Source organism: Echinops telfairi, unplaced genomic scaffold (assembly GCF_000313985.2).
Source record: "Echinops telfairi isolate 266 unplaced genomic scaffold, ASM31398v2 ScPeMD7_7400;HRSCAF=8409, whole genome shotgun sequence".
Classification (NCBI taxonomy): Eukaryota; Metazoa; Chordata; class Mammalia; order Afrosoricida; family Tenrecidae; genus Echinops; species Echinops telfairi.
Genome location: NW_022111300.1, coordinates 47,119,909 through 47,135,289, shown reverse-complemented (window position 1 = coordinate 47,135,289; position 15,381 = coordinate 47,119,909). Strand labels below are relative to the sequence as shown.

The 15,381-nt window shown below is 48.7% G+C and overlaps 1 protein-coding gene across 1 annotated transcript in view; it reads right to left on the bottom strand.

The window, feature by feature from the left end:
* The window catches only part of CDH20 (cadherin 20), a 264,681-nt gene that overhangs the window by 55,752 nt on the left and 193,548 nt on the right, over nucleotides 1-15,381 (bottom strand). Inside the window, exon 3 of the mRNA XM_004703023.2 lies at nucleotides 451-745. Within this exon, the coding sequence (XP_004703080.1) occupies nucleotides 451-745 (295 nt within the window). The remainder of the gene's footprint in view (nucleotides 1-450; nucleotides 746-15,381) is intronic.

Sequence of the window (15,381 nt, the reverse complement as noted above, 5' to 3'; positions counted from 1 at the left end):
GCTGCTCTAGGATAACCCATTCCTATAGCATGTATAACCCTAGCTTATCCCCCTCACATTATGCATGTGCTGTTAACCTAGCTCATCCCCCTCACATTATGCATGTGCTGTTAACCTAGCTCATCCCCCTCACATTATGCATGTGCTGTTAATGTGCGCCTTCCTGTGATGTGTGAGCTTGCTGTGACCTGCTTGCCTGAGACTACCTAAGTCTATGGGTCAGTAAGGTCGTCTCCCTCTGGTTTGGCCATCATGGAAGCAGGTGCGCCCTTGCCTGCGCTCTCTTCTCTGCTGTCTCTTTAGCTCACCCCTCAATCACACAACCATCCCCTGGACCCCCTCTGTGGTGGGTAGGCTGGTCCTCCACACGAGTGCTCCTCTGTGCATGTGTTGACGCCCTCATGGATGCCCCGTCTGCAGTGGTTGCTTGTGAGGCACACCGCCACGTACCCACTGGCGACATCTCTGGGACAGCCGCCACGTATGGCCCGTTGAGGAACTTGGGCTCGTTGTCGTTGATGTCTTGGATTTTGATGATGAACTCGGACTCGGGCTCCATGGGCCGGCCCGTCCGCCGGTCGAGGGCTTGGGCTCGCAGGGTGTACTGGGCCCTCTCCTCGCGGTCCAGCCTCTGGATGGCGTGGATGTCCCCCGTGGTGTCGTCGATAGTGAACACGATGCCTGCGCCCTCTCCGGATAGGATGTACTTGATGGACCCGTCCCCCCTGTCCATGTCCGAGTGAAGCTGGGGAGAGAGCACGCAAGGGACGTCGGCGTGGCAATGAACTCAAGGCTGCCCTTCAAACTGGAAGACTGTTTTTTTTTCAATTAAAAAAAAATTGGCATGTGTAATATGCACAGCTCAAACATACTCATATATTCATGCAAGGAAGAATGACACCACCACCCCCCAACTCCAATGTTTACAAAGTCTTTCTGCAAAGAACTGACAAGCATTGGACATGCTTGTCTCAAAAAATACAAGTTGAAGAATAGACACAGAAACACACAAACTCACCGTCACTGAGCGGATCCGACTCAGAGCCCAGCCCAGTACAGGGTCGAAGAGCCTCAGGTCTGCGGGCCATCTGTGGCCCAGGAAACCATCCATACCTCACCACAGAGTGCGGCACAGTCCCAGCCATCACAGGCATGATACTAGACAGAGGCAAATGTCCCTTGGCAGAGAAAAGGTTTCCCACCTCTGCCTAGAACAGTGGTTCTCAACCTTCCTCATGCCGTGACCCTTTCGTACAGTTCCTCATGTTGTGGTGACCCCCCAAGTCATGAAATTAGTTTCGTTGCTACTTCATCACTGTCATTTTGCTACTATTATGAATCAGGCAAGCCCTGTGAAAGGGTCGTTCGACCCCCCCCAGAGGGGTTGCGACCCACAGTTGAGAACCACTGGCCCGGAAAATGGAGTAGAACTGCTTCCTAGGGCTTCTGAGACTGTAGATGTCTACAGAGGCAGACTGTTACATCTTCTGTGGAGCGGCTGGTGGGCTAGAACCATCAGCCTTTCAGTTAGCAGGTGGACGCTCTAAGCAGGGGATGTCCAGCACCCTTCACTCACTGCTATGCTATAAAGTCTGAGAAACGGGGGTCCTGGAGAATGCTGGCCCCAATGAGGGGGCCAGTGGGCAGGAGTGTATCTGGTCAGGAGGAGCCAATCTTTCCTCATCAACATTTCTGCTGACCAGACCAATCGTTGCCACGTGACAGACCTGGGAAAAGAAAAAGGGCTCAGCCTAGACACCATAAAAATTTAATTTAAGAGTATTTGCTGTGAAATAGGTTCTGAAGTTTCAAAAACATCTTGAAGACTCAAGTTGGTTGGAAAACTGAAAAAGCTTGGATGTGGTTAAGCCACATCCCAGAGATGCTAAGGGACCTCTGGGGATTTCTGCAGCGCTCGCTTCCTGGTTGTGATCCCAGGAATCTTTCAGAAGTCAAAGGAATTTAACTCCTGACTATGAGTCTTTGTCACCATTGTTGCTTGCCCTGGTCGGGGAGTTTCAGGGCTCATCATCGAGCCACCCAGAGTTAAACATGGAAGTAGAGTTGGGGACATGCTCTATCAAGTCAGGCTTAGATGCCCAGCCCAAGACTGCCCCTCCCAGACCGCTTGGTAATGACTAGAAGTCCAGGCTTGCTATTTTTAGGCCAAATTCACAGATGCATTTCTGGATCTGGATTGGCCGACAATGTATACGGACAGAAAGAAGGTGGGTGTGTTTGCCTATAGGTTCTTTGGGCATCCCCGGGTTGGCTAGAAGGAAGAGCAAACCTCTCCTGGCAGGAGAACGCACGCCCTCCCGAGGCTGTGCTCCGTCTGAGACAGGTTTGTTCTTTCTTCTGTTCTTTCCATCCACGGTGGAGCCGACACACCTATCGTGTTCGCGTTCTCTCCATGTTGTCAGGAGGGACCGGTCCCTGCAGAAGGACAGGATGCTTGGGGAAGCTTAGAGGGCCAGCCACAAAGAGGAAGCCCCTCAAGGGGATGGACGGACAGTGGCTGCAACAATGGACTCAAACAGAACAGCGATTTTGAGGACTGAGGAGTCTTTCAGTCTCTGGTGCTCCAGTCCTTAGGAGTTGGAACTGACTAGGCAGGACCTAATAACAACAACAGGATCACAGTCTCTCTCTCTCAAGGGACAACAACAAAAGAGCTAAATAAAGCTCGCTAGCCCCCACTAACTCGGTCATTGCTGGGGTAGTTAGGACTTTGTGTAGTTCAGGGACTAAGATCATGAGACAAGTTTCTTAAAAAACAACAACCAACATGAGACCAGAAAACAAAATTCATCTGCCCTGTAGCACTGTCTATAAATTCAAAACAAAAGGACACACTCACCACCGTCAAGTCCGTTCAGACTCGTGCGGCCCTTGGGGGCAGGGCAGACTGCCCCTGTGGACATCTAACACTGTAAATCTCCCGAGGAGTGGTTGGTGGGTTTGAACTTCTGACCTTGTGGTTAATAGCCCGAAGCTTAACCCACTCCGCCCCCAGCACGTTACAAACTGAGTGTCCTTGACGAATTCTTTACCTTTTATAGCCCTCAATTTCCTCCTCGTATCCCTGAGGAGCACAGGGCACAAGCTTGTCTTTGGTGGGGCTCCTGTGATCCTCAGAGATTAATGTATGCTAAGCACCTAGCCCAGCGTCTTTCCCATAATAGGAACTCTATAAATGGGGCCAATTTCGACGCTGATGGGCATGCATAGACAGAAGGGTATTAACCCACCAGATCGTCTCTGCTCCCTCGCGCTTCCAGCAGAGAGGGCACAAGCAACCCGTGGGCTGTTGGCTGTGCATTGTCCAAAGGCGGGAGCTGCAGAAGGCGGCCCGGGGCATTGCTGGCAGTGTGGGTATGCGGATTAGGTGCCAAGGACCCCAAGAAGACACCAGGAGCTATAGTCCCAGGATGCCTGCCCCGGCTGGCTGGGCAGGTAGTGGCTGATTCAGGAGGAGACCTCACGCTGACGCTTGGCCAAATCACACAGCAGCGTGTCCGCTGCAGGTGGGGGGGAGGGGAGGGGGGCCTGAGCTGTGGGCTTCTTGGAGCCAGGAATTGTGAGAGGAAAACTGACCAAAAAATAGCCCTGTGTCCACGCCTGCCCTTCCCACTTCTACTTAGAATCTGAATTTCTTCATCCCATGCACATAAGTATTATTCTTTTTTCTCCCACAATTCAATTCTTCCTTTCTGTGTTAAGAAAGCAGAGGTGTCCGGCTGGTGGTGCGCCGAACAGAAAGCCGTTCCCCTTAGGTCTACCCCCAGGCCATGCAAATCCATTCCATTTGGAAGCAGGTTCTCAGCCAGAGGTGCACTGGGATTCCAAGGCTTTTTAATGAAAACATAAGACATATGTATGTGTGTATATGCATGTATGTAGTATATACAAGTTTGTGGAAACGGTTAACCGATAGGTACATGTATGTATGTATGTAGTGTAAGCAGCAAACTGTTACAGCAGCAGTTCTCAACCTGTGGGTCGCGACCCCTTTGGGGGGTCGAACGAACCTTTCACAGGAGTTGCCCGATTCATAACAGTAGCAAAATAACAGTTATAAAATAGCAATGAAAACAATTTTATGGTTGGGGGTCACCACAACACGAGGAACTGTATGAAAGTGTGGTGGCATAAGGAAGGCTGAGAACCACCAGGTTAACGGAAACCTGGTGACTTAGTGGTTACACATTGGGCTGCTAACCTTGGGGTCAGCAGTTTAAAACCACCAGCTACCCTGCAGAAGAAAGACCGGCTGTCTACTCCCGTAAAGAGTTACAGTCTCAGAAACTCCCCGCAGGCCTTCTAGCCTGTGCTACTGGGTCACTATGAGTCAGAATTAACTTGACAAAGTGAGTTTGGAGTATTTTTTATTAACCACAAGGTCATTGGTTCCAAGCCAACAATCCCTCCATACAAGACAAATGAGGATGTCTGCTCTCATGGAGATTTACAGGCTCGGAAACTCTGGAGCACACACACAGCGACCATGGCATTTATCAACTCAACTGTTTTCTGAGCCTTCAACACACCTGAGCCTACTGGGATCCTGAGATGCCAATGTAAGCCCTGCCCTGGGTGAGCGTTAAACATGCCAGGGAAGCAAACAAACAAAAAATAACACAGTCACTGCTGTCCACTTGACTTAGAGTCACAGTGACCCTGAGGGGCAAAGTAGACCTGTCCCCCAGGGCTTCAGAGATTGCCATCTCTGCAGACACACGCTGCCACAGCTTCCTGTCTCTGGGCCGCTGGCAGGTTCCAACTGCTGATGCTTGGGTGAGCAGAGGAGCACTTCACTGCTGCGCCACGAGGCTCCAGCACACACCCCTCAGCTCGCTCACTGCCATCAAGTGGGTGCTGATGCACAGCGACGCTATAGGACAGGAGAACTGCCCCTGGGGGTTTCAGAGAGGAAATCTTTATGGGAGTAGAAAGCCCTGTCTTTCTCCTTAGGAGCGGCTGGTGGCTTAGAATTGCTGACCATACGGATCACAGCCTAAAGCATGACCACGGCAGCATGACCAGGGCGAGTGACCAACAGGAAGGTGGAAATCAGGGCTGCTGAGAAGATCCTGGAGCCTGAGCGCCTTCCCTCCCCGCCTAGCCCCTGTGATGTCAGAGGGGCTAGGTAGGAGCTCCCATCAGCGGGCTTTGTTGTCATCTGTCTTGGCAGAAAGAATTTGAAGAACTTTCTAGACTTGTGGTCACATAAAGATAGGGACCCTATACTAAGTGCTCAAGGAAATGGTCTGCAGGAATGGAGCAGGGGTAGGGCCAGAGCCCTCTGTGACATCGTGTCCCCTTCATCTTAGGGAGCTGGGAAGCAACTTTTGGTAAGCAGTTGGCAAAGCTGCTGAGGGAGGGAGGAAGGGAGGGGGGGGAGGAAGACAAGGGAAGGAGAAGAAGGGAGAGGAGAAAGGCCAAACAGGAACTCAGACAACCAGAGAGACTGCTCACATTATACTGGTCTGCAGTGGCTCCCGTGGAGAGAGGCTAGGGGCCCGCAGGAGCCACAGCTCGTTGAGGCAGCATGGGCTTGCCCTTGGAAGTCGGGAGGGGCAGTTGGTCAGTTCTTGCTCCTTGTTGCTTAGAGGAGCATCTCCTCCCCTCTCCTTCCTTCCCCACTTCTCCCTGTGCTGTGGGCAAGGCTCTTTCTTGGGAACAGGGATGGGATGCCATGTGCCTGGTTACTAAGCACCAAACATCCCCGAGTCCCTGCAGCCCAGGGCCCGGGGCTTTCTTTGCTGGGCTTGGATTGGACCCACATCCATCAGGTCCTAACAATGTGCACGTGTGTCTCCTTAGGTCATTGTCCGCCTCCCTGCCCATCTCTCCCCCTGCCCCCTGCCAAGTGGCATGGTACGGTGAGTCATGGGGCAGCATGAAGGAATTGCCCTCCACCTCATCCTGTTCTTCCTGAGGCCAAACTCACTCTTATAATACACAGGCCGAGACTCGGTGGGTTCCCACTGGCCCCACCCCACCCCTCTTTTCTCAATACAGACACAGTCTGTGGGGTGGCTGCTTGTAGCTGCCAAGTTGGCCTCCAACTCGGGGTGATCCTGTACAACAGACTAGAACCGCCTGTCAGGGTTTCTTGATGGTCATCTTTATGGAGCCAGCTCTTTAGGACCTTCTTCCTCGAACTGCTGGATGAGCAACAGCCTGTCACACAGCACCTGTTCTACCAGGCTCTGTTCCCAACTCTGGGCATGGCTTTCGATGGTAGCCATTATTCTTCTCCTGGGGGCTTCACAGAAGGCCGTGACCAAGCGTCTCCAGTGTCCTACATCTCCATTTCCCTTACATACTGTCTCCCACCTCTCCTTTCTTCCCTCGGTTCCACTTTACAGATTCCCCCTCACCAGGAAAACCTGGCCTCCAGAAACAGATAGCCATTCAAGTCACCAAAGGCAATCGAATTCTTAGCTCTCATAGTTCAGAATTTCTCCTTCTCAGGAATGTCTGTGACTATTAAGAATAGAAAGCTCGGTAACCACGGGCATTCCTGAGAGATGGTGCAGGTCACGGCCACAGCAGCAGGCAGCTGGTCTTTGTTGTGGAAGATGCCACATGCCCACATTCTCTGTGCCATGACTCGCCTGGGTACCACCCCCTACCCAACATGGTTGCATCCTGCAGTTAGTCTGGTGCTAGCCACGTAGACCCTGTGTTTCTAGATTAGGCTCCCACTCTCCACTTCATTCCGAGCCTGAGCGCTGTCACGGGCAGATGACACTCAGGACGAGTAGCTGGTCCCCGTGTCAATTTCTCACTGACTTGGACGCAGATCACTCCCTTGCTTGACTTTTGAGAATAGCCCCTTGCCATGTTCACCTCTCCAGATGAAAACGAGCGTTTCAGAGAAGCTGGTAGGCATCGGTTCCTTAGAAATGTTATCGTATGTAAAGGGAATGGGGATCTTAGCTAAAACCTGATCTTGGCTTTTTTGGTGTACTATAGTTTTACTCTGTTGTGCCTAGGGTCTCCATGGGCCAAAACCAACTCAACGACACCTAACAACAACAATTTGATTTCCTCTTTCTCCTGCTTCTGTTCATATGGGCCTCCCCCTTCTAAAGGTTGGTGGTTTGATCTCTGCAGAAGATCTGGCAATCTGTGCCTGTAAAGATTAAACTCAAAGCCCAAGGCTTTTGATTCTGATCCAGGAAATCCTAAGGGGCAGCCCTGGTCTGGTACATTGAGCCACTGTGAATTGAAATTGAGTCAGGGGCACTGATCACCAACACACTTCAGTTGTTCCTCTAACCATACCATCGATGAGCTTTCACAATGAAATCTAGAACGAGCTCCATTACTTTAAAGAGCATGTCTGTCCTGGAAATACCAGCAGGACATAGGTGGGTTGGTGAGCAGGGGAATTAAACAGGGAACCCCGAGTGCAGCTGGACTGGAGAAAGGCTGGTGTCTTCTAAGAGCTCTGGCACCGTTGTATCTTTCTGCTCTCATAAAGACCCACAGCCTGAAAGCCCACAGGGTCAGTTCTGTTTCGTCCTACATGGTCATCATGAGTTGGGATGGACTCAATGGCGGTGAGTTGTTTATTTTGGAGGGCATCGTCTTTCTGTAAGAGTTTTCCACTAGTGCAAATCTATAACTTCTTACTGCACTTTTGGACATAGAACATTGGGTTCACCATACAATTTTAGCCCCAAACCCTGCAAAATCTTCACTGCCATGGAGTTTATTTTGTTCAGTCCCATAGGACAGGGTAAGATTACTTCTGTGGGTTTCTGAGGATGTCAAGCTTTAGGGGAACAGAAAACCTCATCTTCTTGTGGAGCAGTTGGAGGGTTTGAACCACCAACCTGGTAGCGAACATCTCAATCTGTATGGCATTATACCATCAGAGCGCCTGAGAATTTTAGCAAGGGATTCCCACTGTTGGTGGATTCTCCTTGTCGATGAACCTAACTCTAGAGTAGGAGGAAGAGACCACCCACACAAAGGCAGGGGGGCTTGGAAGACAGCGGCAGAACCAGCTTTGAAGGGGGCCTGGCTTCCGAGGAGCATCATTGTGTCAATTCAATCAGGGAGCCAGACCTACATCCGCTAGGTTAAGAGAGAGAGTTGAATATTGAGGATTGAAAAGGCTAGCTAGATGGGAGCACCCAGGAATCAGATGCTAACTCCAGAATACAGCTATGATCCCTCTAGCCAAGGTAACAGAGGGAAGAGGCTGGAGCATTTGAAATTTAAACATTTGGAAAAGTGGACTTTAAGGCTTGCTCTGAGTCTTCTGAGGACAGGGTGCTGCCCACCTGGGCTGGTGCTTCGCGAGAGCTTAAAACAGATCATCTCTTCTGCCTCACCTGCTGAGGAGGGGTCTGTCTGACTGGTGGGGGCTGTTATTTCTGAGGGGTTGTGGTGAGGCTGGCTGTGGGAGGTGGGAAAAACGGAACCAACTGCTGGCAGGGTGAAAGGAGCGCCTTGGTCTCTTTCTAGCGCATCCTACCGGCAGATCAAAATGGGGAGCTGGTGGGAAAAGGTGCAGTTGTGTTTTGGTGAGTCCCAGGTCACAAATCAGAGTGTGGAAAGGTGGGTGTGGGTGTGCAAAGTGTGGAAAGGGCTGAGTCACCAGTCTCATAACCAGCACAGCTGTGTGCATTCAGTCCCAGGGGCTGCCAGGCCCAGAGCAGGCATTGGGCAGAGAAAGCTGCACCGAAGGGACACTTGCTCAAGATCAACCAGCAAATGGGCAGGGTCATCAAAACGTGTCACACACAGACCCATATTTAACTTCACAAACACGGGCCGAGCTTCGGCTGTTCTGAGGAAGGTCAGGGGCCTGGGGAGTAGAGTTGCCAGAACATAGTTATGCACAGTCTTGGGAAAACATCCCACCCCAAACCTGGCCCTATCTCCTGGACAGACTAGGACCGAGCAAAGATTCCTTTTTGTCCTAATCATTCTTTTGTTTTAATATCTGTAGCCTCAGGAGCAGCAAAGGGTGGCAAAGTACAAGCTGATTGTGAGACATCCTCATTGTTTTAGGATGCTGCAAACAGTGGTAGTTTGCACTCTTTTTGTCATCACGACTCCCATCGTTCTGAGCATGCAGTTAAGTGCCCACAGCTTGTGGTCAGGAGACTCCTGTGTGGTCCTACCCTCGGTGGGAGTTGGCAGTGCAGATGCAAGCAGCAGCATGTCCTCAGCACCCCCACTCCTACCCCTTTGCATCTGTCAATATAATCTTGAGCGACTTGACACTACCTTGTCCCTGGAAAGCCCAGTGTGGATTTTTTAAGGCCATACTAATTACAGCTCAGCACTGTTGCCAAATTCCTTTCTGTAATAAGCAAATACTTGGGCCAGCTCTCCAAACAGCCATCTCTGGGAACCCATTGGGACAAGCTGAAGACCCCACGGATAAAGGGAATGAGAGGGGATTGAGTCTCCTTCAAAAGAGAGTGTATTTGTGTGTGTGTGGTTTGGCACTTGTATAATTGTCATCTTCATGGGTGGTCACACACTCAGTGCAGGCTCAAGACAGACACTGGGTGCCAGTGTCATGGCTAATGAGAAGCCTGGGGTGGGCTGCACCCTGGGCTGGGATAGCTAACTGTGAGCGTGACAGGGTGCTCAGCGAGACCTGGACTGAGAATGCAGTCAGTCCAGGTTCCACCATTCACTCATTGGTCTGTGCAAAACCTCAGGTCCCTGCACCCACACAGGGCATCGGCAAGGAGAGAGCATGGCTTCAGAGCCCAAAGGATTGGTGCTTCTCTCCTAGCTTTTCCCGCCACCTTCTGTGTGATTTTGGGCAATGAACATAGCCCCTGTGAGCCTAGTGCCCTAGGCTGATTTCATACAAGCTGTTCATTCTCCTCACCTCACAGTAACATGGTGACCTTCTCCTTTAAGCAGAGAGCATGGAGAATTTGAATGTGCTTTAACAGAGAGGAGGGGCCGGGCAGCATGTCCTGGCATGTCTGGGGGAGGGACAAATGTGGTGTGTGTTGGGGGCGAAGCAGGAGACCCAGCATGGCTGGGGCCCGGACCTGATTTGAGAGATTGTGGGATTGGGTTGGAGGGCTTGTCTGCTGGAAAACCTTGAACTTGATGCAAGAACTGCTGATAAACATTTAAGGGCTACAGTGCCTTCTTCATCAGAGTAGCGACATGGTGGAAATGAGTTTCAAGGAGATACATGTGACGAACCCTGGGGAGGAGAGAATGGAGGGACCGTCTCTCCATGGTGGTGGGGGAGGGCCTGCTGGGCTCATCTAATCATGAAGACCAAAGGGGATGATGGAGATCCTGGAGAGGAAGAGATGAAGCTAAGAGACATTGACGAGGAGTTCTCAACAGGAAGAGCGAACAGATTTGTATAGGAAGAAAAGGAAAGAAGGAAGGAAGAAAGGAAGGAAGGAAGGAAGAGAGAGAGAGATTGAGAAGGAAAGAAAGGGAGAGATCAAAGAAACATCACAGGATTTGAAGCTGACAGATGGACAGCTGTGTTACATATTGTGATCATGAGTTGCAAATTCCTGGCATGAACTGCTGATATTAGTCTTCCTATTACAATGAAACCTGTGAAAGCGGGAACTCAGTGGGGCTGCCTTGTTTTTCCAGGTCTTGAAAGTTTTCTTCCTTTGACAGTGGAGTCTTACCACTTTTCAATTATTCCTTTTACTGGAAAACCTTTGAGTTTTCCTTCTCTGCCAGGTTTCCGTGGTTACAGATTTTACAATATTACTACTGTTACCACCACTACTACTAATACTACTAGTACTACCACTCTACTTATGAGTCATGATGATAAAGAACTTATACTGGACCAGGTACTGTACTAAACGCTTAAAAAATATTCACTTTGATTCACAGGAATCAAATTGACTACCAATTGATGGGGATGCCCAATATCATCAGTCAAAACAAGGACAGGGAGGGACTGTAGAACAAAACATCAATTGATTATGTATAAATTAAAGTGGAAGTTGACAAAAACTAAAACAAGTCCACTAGAGCCAAAATATGATTTTGGTATATCGCACCTGAATTTAGAGACCATGTTAAGAACAGGTTTGAGTAATTGAACTCTAAATGATTTGTGAAATAATATCAAGAACTTCATACATGAAGACAACAAAAGGTCAATGAAGAGACAGAAAAGAAAGAAAAGACCAAAAGTGCTCTTGAATTTAGAATAGTTAACGCAAATGGGTGGAAAATGTTGACATCAAGGAGCTAAACAAAAAATTTCAGTGGGCAACTTAAAAAGATGCAGATATACCTTTTGGAGATAGAAAATTGAAAGGGAAGAACACTCTCAAAAATATCTCCAGCTGAAACAACTGAAGAAAAAAATTCAAGTCTAGAGTGGCAATGCTGAAAGAGTCTGTATTGAACAATGAAGGAAGCCTCAAAAGATGACAGAAGGAGTAGAGAATCATTGTACAACATAGAATTGGTTGAACCATTGGTTCGCCATCAAGAGGTAACAATTGACCAAGAACAGATAATACTGAAGGGACTAAGAGTATCAAAGTCTGAGGAATTGACAGAAAACCAACTGAAATATTCCAAAACACCTCTGGAAGCACTCACCAGTCTATCCCAAGAAACTTAGCAGATCGCTACAGGGCCAACCTATTGGGAAAGACCCATATTTGTGCCTGTTTAAAAGAATAATGACCCAAGTGATAGGACAAATTATCAAACAATATCATTAATATTACATGCAAGTAAAATTTTGCTGACGGTAATTAAAAATCCGCTGTAATAGTACATGGACCTCCCAAACATTCAAGTCAGATTCAGAAGAAGATGGGGTCTTGGGTGTCAGATGGATGAAAGCAGAGAATACTAAATACTAGAAAGATATTAACTTACATTTCATTGACAACACAATCACATTAAACTGTGTAGAGCATAGCACACTCAGGATAACACTGCAAAGCATGGGAATTCCAGAACATTTTATTGTCCTCATGCTGAACTTGCACATGAACCAAGAGTCTGGGTCTCCCAGAACAAGGAGATGCACAGCATGGTTTAAAATCAGGATGGTGTGCATCAGAGATGTATCCTTTGACCAGACTTCTTCACTCTGTATGCTGTGTCAGTCATCTGAGACGCTGGAGAACATGCCATCAGGATTGGGGGAAGGCAACCTGCAATAACCAGATGACACAACCTTGATCGCTAAAGCTGAGGAGGTCTTGAACTACTTATTGATGAAAATCAAAGACTACAGTCTTCAGCATGTATAACAACTCAATGTGAAGGAAACATGAATCCTCACAACTTAATCAATAAATATCCGTGGTAAGTGAAGAACAGTTTGAAATTGTCAAGGGTTTCACCTTGCTTGGGTTAAAAAGCAATGCTCATAGAAGCAACAATCAAGACATCAGAGAACATATTGCACAGGGCAGATCTTCCTTACAAGGCATCTTTAAAGTGCCAAAGAGCAAGGATGTCACTTTGAGGACCAAGATGCATCTGACCCACGCCATGGTATTTTCAATCACCTCATATGTAGGTGAACGTTGGACAATGAAGAAAGAAGACTGGAGAAGAATGGTGCATTTAAACTATAGTGTTGGCAATAAACATTGAAAGTATCATGGACTGCCAAAAGAACACATCTGTGTTGGGAGAAGTATAGTCTTAGAAATGAGGATACAGAGACTACGTCTCATCTACTTTGGACATGTCAGGAGAGTCCAGTCCCTGGAAAAGGACATCATGGTTGGTGTGATAGTTACATAATTTCATGTCAACTTGAAGTGTCGGGGTGGAGTCTAGCCTGTCAATCAGGTCACAGCCTGGTGGTGCCTCCTTGTGGGCATAACTTCCTCATAAGGAGGGCCCTGGGAACCTTACCCCTCCCTCTCTATCTTTACCTTCCTGCTATGGAGTCACTCGAGGAGCTGCCAGAGCCACTGCCATTGGATTCACGGGACTTTGCACCCACCGGCCAGTGATGTTTCTGCATTTGCCATCACTGCTGGGGGCTCTGAGTCTAAAGAGGAATTTATGGACTAGTATTGGACTTAAGGATTTGATTTGGACTGGAATGGGATGTTTTCCTGATAAATGACTACTTATTGACAAAACGCTCTCTCTCACACACATATGAATGTCACTGGGTCTGTTTCTCTAGTCAATCCAGCCAAACACCCTTGATTAAGGAGAAGGTCAGTGACAAGAAAGAGGAAGCGCTTCAATGAGATCAGTGGACACAGTGGCTGCAATCCTGGCCTCAAACACAACCACAAGTGTGAGCATGGCACAGGGTGAGATAGTAGTTTGCATTGTCGTACACAGGCTTGTACCTAGCAAGAGCTGTTCCTTTCTTATCTATTAAGTACCTTTTTGAGCACCTTTTGTGTGATAGGTGCTGGAGTATGCTTTAGGTGTTAACATGGGAGCCAGGTCCTTGCCTGCACTGAGTTTACAATCTAGTCAGGGCTTCACACAATAAACATGTAAATAAATAACAAATACTATTAGTGGTGACTTGAGAAATGAAGGAGATAATGGTAGCGGTAGATTTTAACAGAGGTGCTGCCTTAGAGAATTGCCCGGAGAGGTCTATAGTTAACTGTGTCCTAAAGGATGGAGTCTAACCTACTGGGAGAGAAATCCAAAACCAAACCAAATTCACCATCAAAGCGATTCTGACTCATAACGACCCTATAGAATGTGGTAGAACTGGACCGATAGATTTCTTAGGCTACAGCTGTGTACAGGAGTAGGACGTTTCATTTTTCTCCCACAAGCCAGGGGGAACCCTTTCATTTGGGGGTCAGAACATTCTAGGAACTGAGAGAGGCCACATCCCTGAAACATGAGAGCAGAGCAAAGAGTCGCTGGGGATATGGTGGGAGCCGAGGAGGTGGCTGGGCTCTGCATCGAATGGCTGGTGAGCCGAGGTGAGGAGCTTGGGTGATCTGAAGCACAACGGGAAACAGCTGAAGAGTTTCAGAGGCAAGACAGGATCTGACTCACGTGCACAGATCTTGTTGGGAAGGCGGAGGCTGGGGACAAGAGACCAGTGGAAGGGTCAAGTATTTGGGCAAGTGAGAGACAATGGTAGAAGTGGAGAGGAGAGCAGCGAAGGACTCGGGAATTATCCCGCTATAGCATGAACAGAATTTACAGGTGGGGAGAAGGTGTGTGGCCAGGGAAAAGAGAGAACAGCCCCCCACCCCCACCCCCTGATCTCTGATTTTAAGACATGTTGGGTGGCAGCCAGCACTCTTGGTGCCAGACCAGGTTTGGGTGTGAAAACAAGATTTCCTTACTGGCCATGCCATGTCTGGAATGTCTACAAGTTATACACATGGCGCTATCACATAGGCAGTAAGATTTTGAGCCTGAAGCTTAGATATATGGTCTAAGCCAAAGATGGTTTGAGCCATTGGCATAGAGATGTTATTAACATCATGGGGCTGCACCCAGAGAACAAGTGTGGACAGAGATGAGGGCAAAGATGAAGCTTATAAGACCACCAGCGACTGGGGTCCTGGAAGGAGCAAGACCACAAAAGAAGCTGAGAAGGAAGGCAGAAGGCCAGGGACTGTGATGGTCATCAAGTGAGAAAGACAGGACTGGTCACAAGGGTCCAAGCCTTCTGTTGAAAGGACCACTGGGTTTAGTTGGTAGGGAGGTCTTGAGGGACAATGGAAGCAGGCTTTCAGTCCAGAGAGTGGGGGTAAAAGTCAGGTCAGGTGATTGGAATGTGACTGAGGGGTCACCGTATACAGACAACTCTTGACAAATATTCATAGCACTTTACACCCCAATTTGATGGAGCCCTGGGGACCGAAGATTGAGTTCTTGGCTGCTAACTGAAAGGTCACTGGCTCCGAGGGAGCAGATACTTGTCAGCCTGCTCCCGTGAAGATGACAGCCCATGGAACAGGGTCACTATGAATTGGCATTGAGTCAAGGGCTACAAAAACAGCAACAAATCCCCTATTTGACGTTAGTGAAAATGGCACTTCAGACGTCTTGCTGATCTATCCAGAGTCCTCAAAGTAACTGGCAGAGTCGGATTTTGAGCCCACAGGGTCTTGACTCTCAACCCCAACTGCTTCCCCTCTGTGCCCCATCAGGGTTGAAGTTTCTTAAGTTCTGAATGAAGGTTTCATTTGCCAATTAGCTTCCTGCCTCCCATTTTCTCTCCCTTGATTGCTTTCACAAAGTGACCTCTGACTAACATCCCAGAGAAGCCACCCCAGGAGAAAGCCAGGATTCAAAAGGAAACCAGGAGAGATAAATCAGGGGGACTCATGTGGGACATTTATAAATATATTCCGTTTGTCTCCGGCTGTCCTAAAGTACCTGTGAGGTAGCATCTTCTGAAATGAAGAATGTTTTATTCCT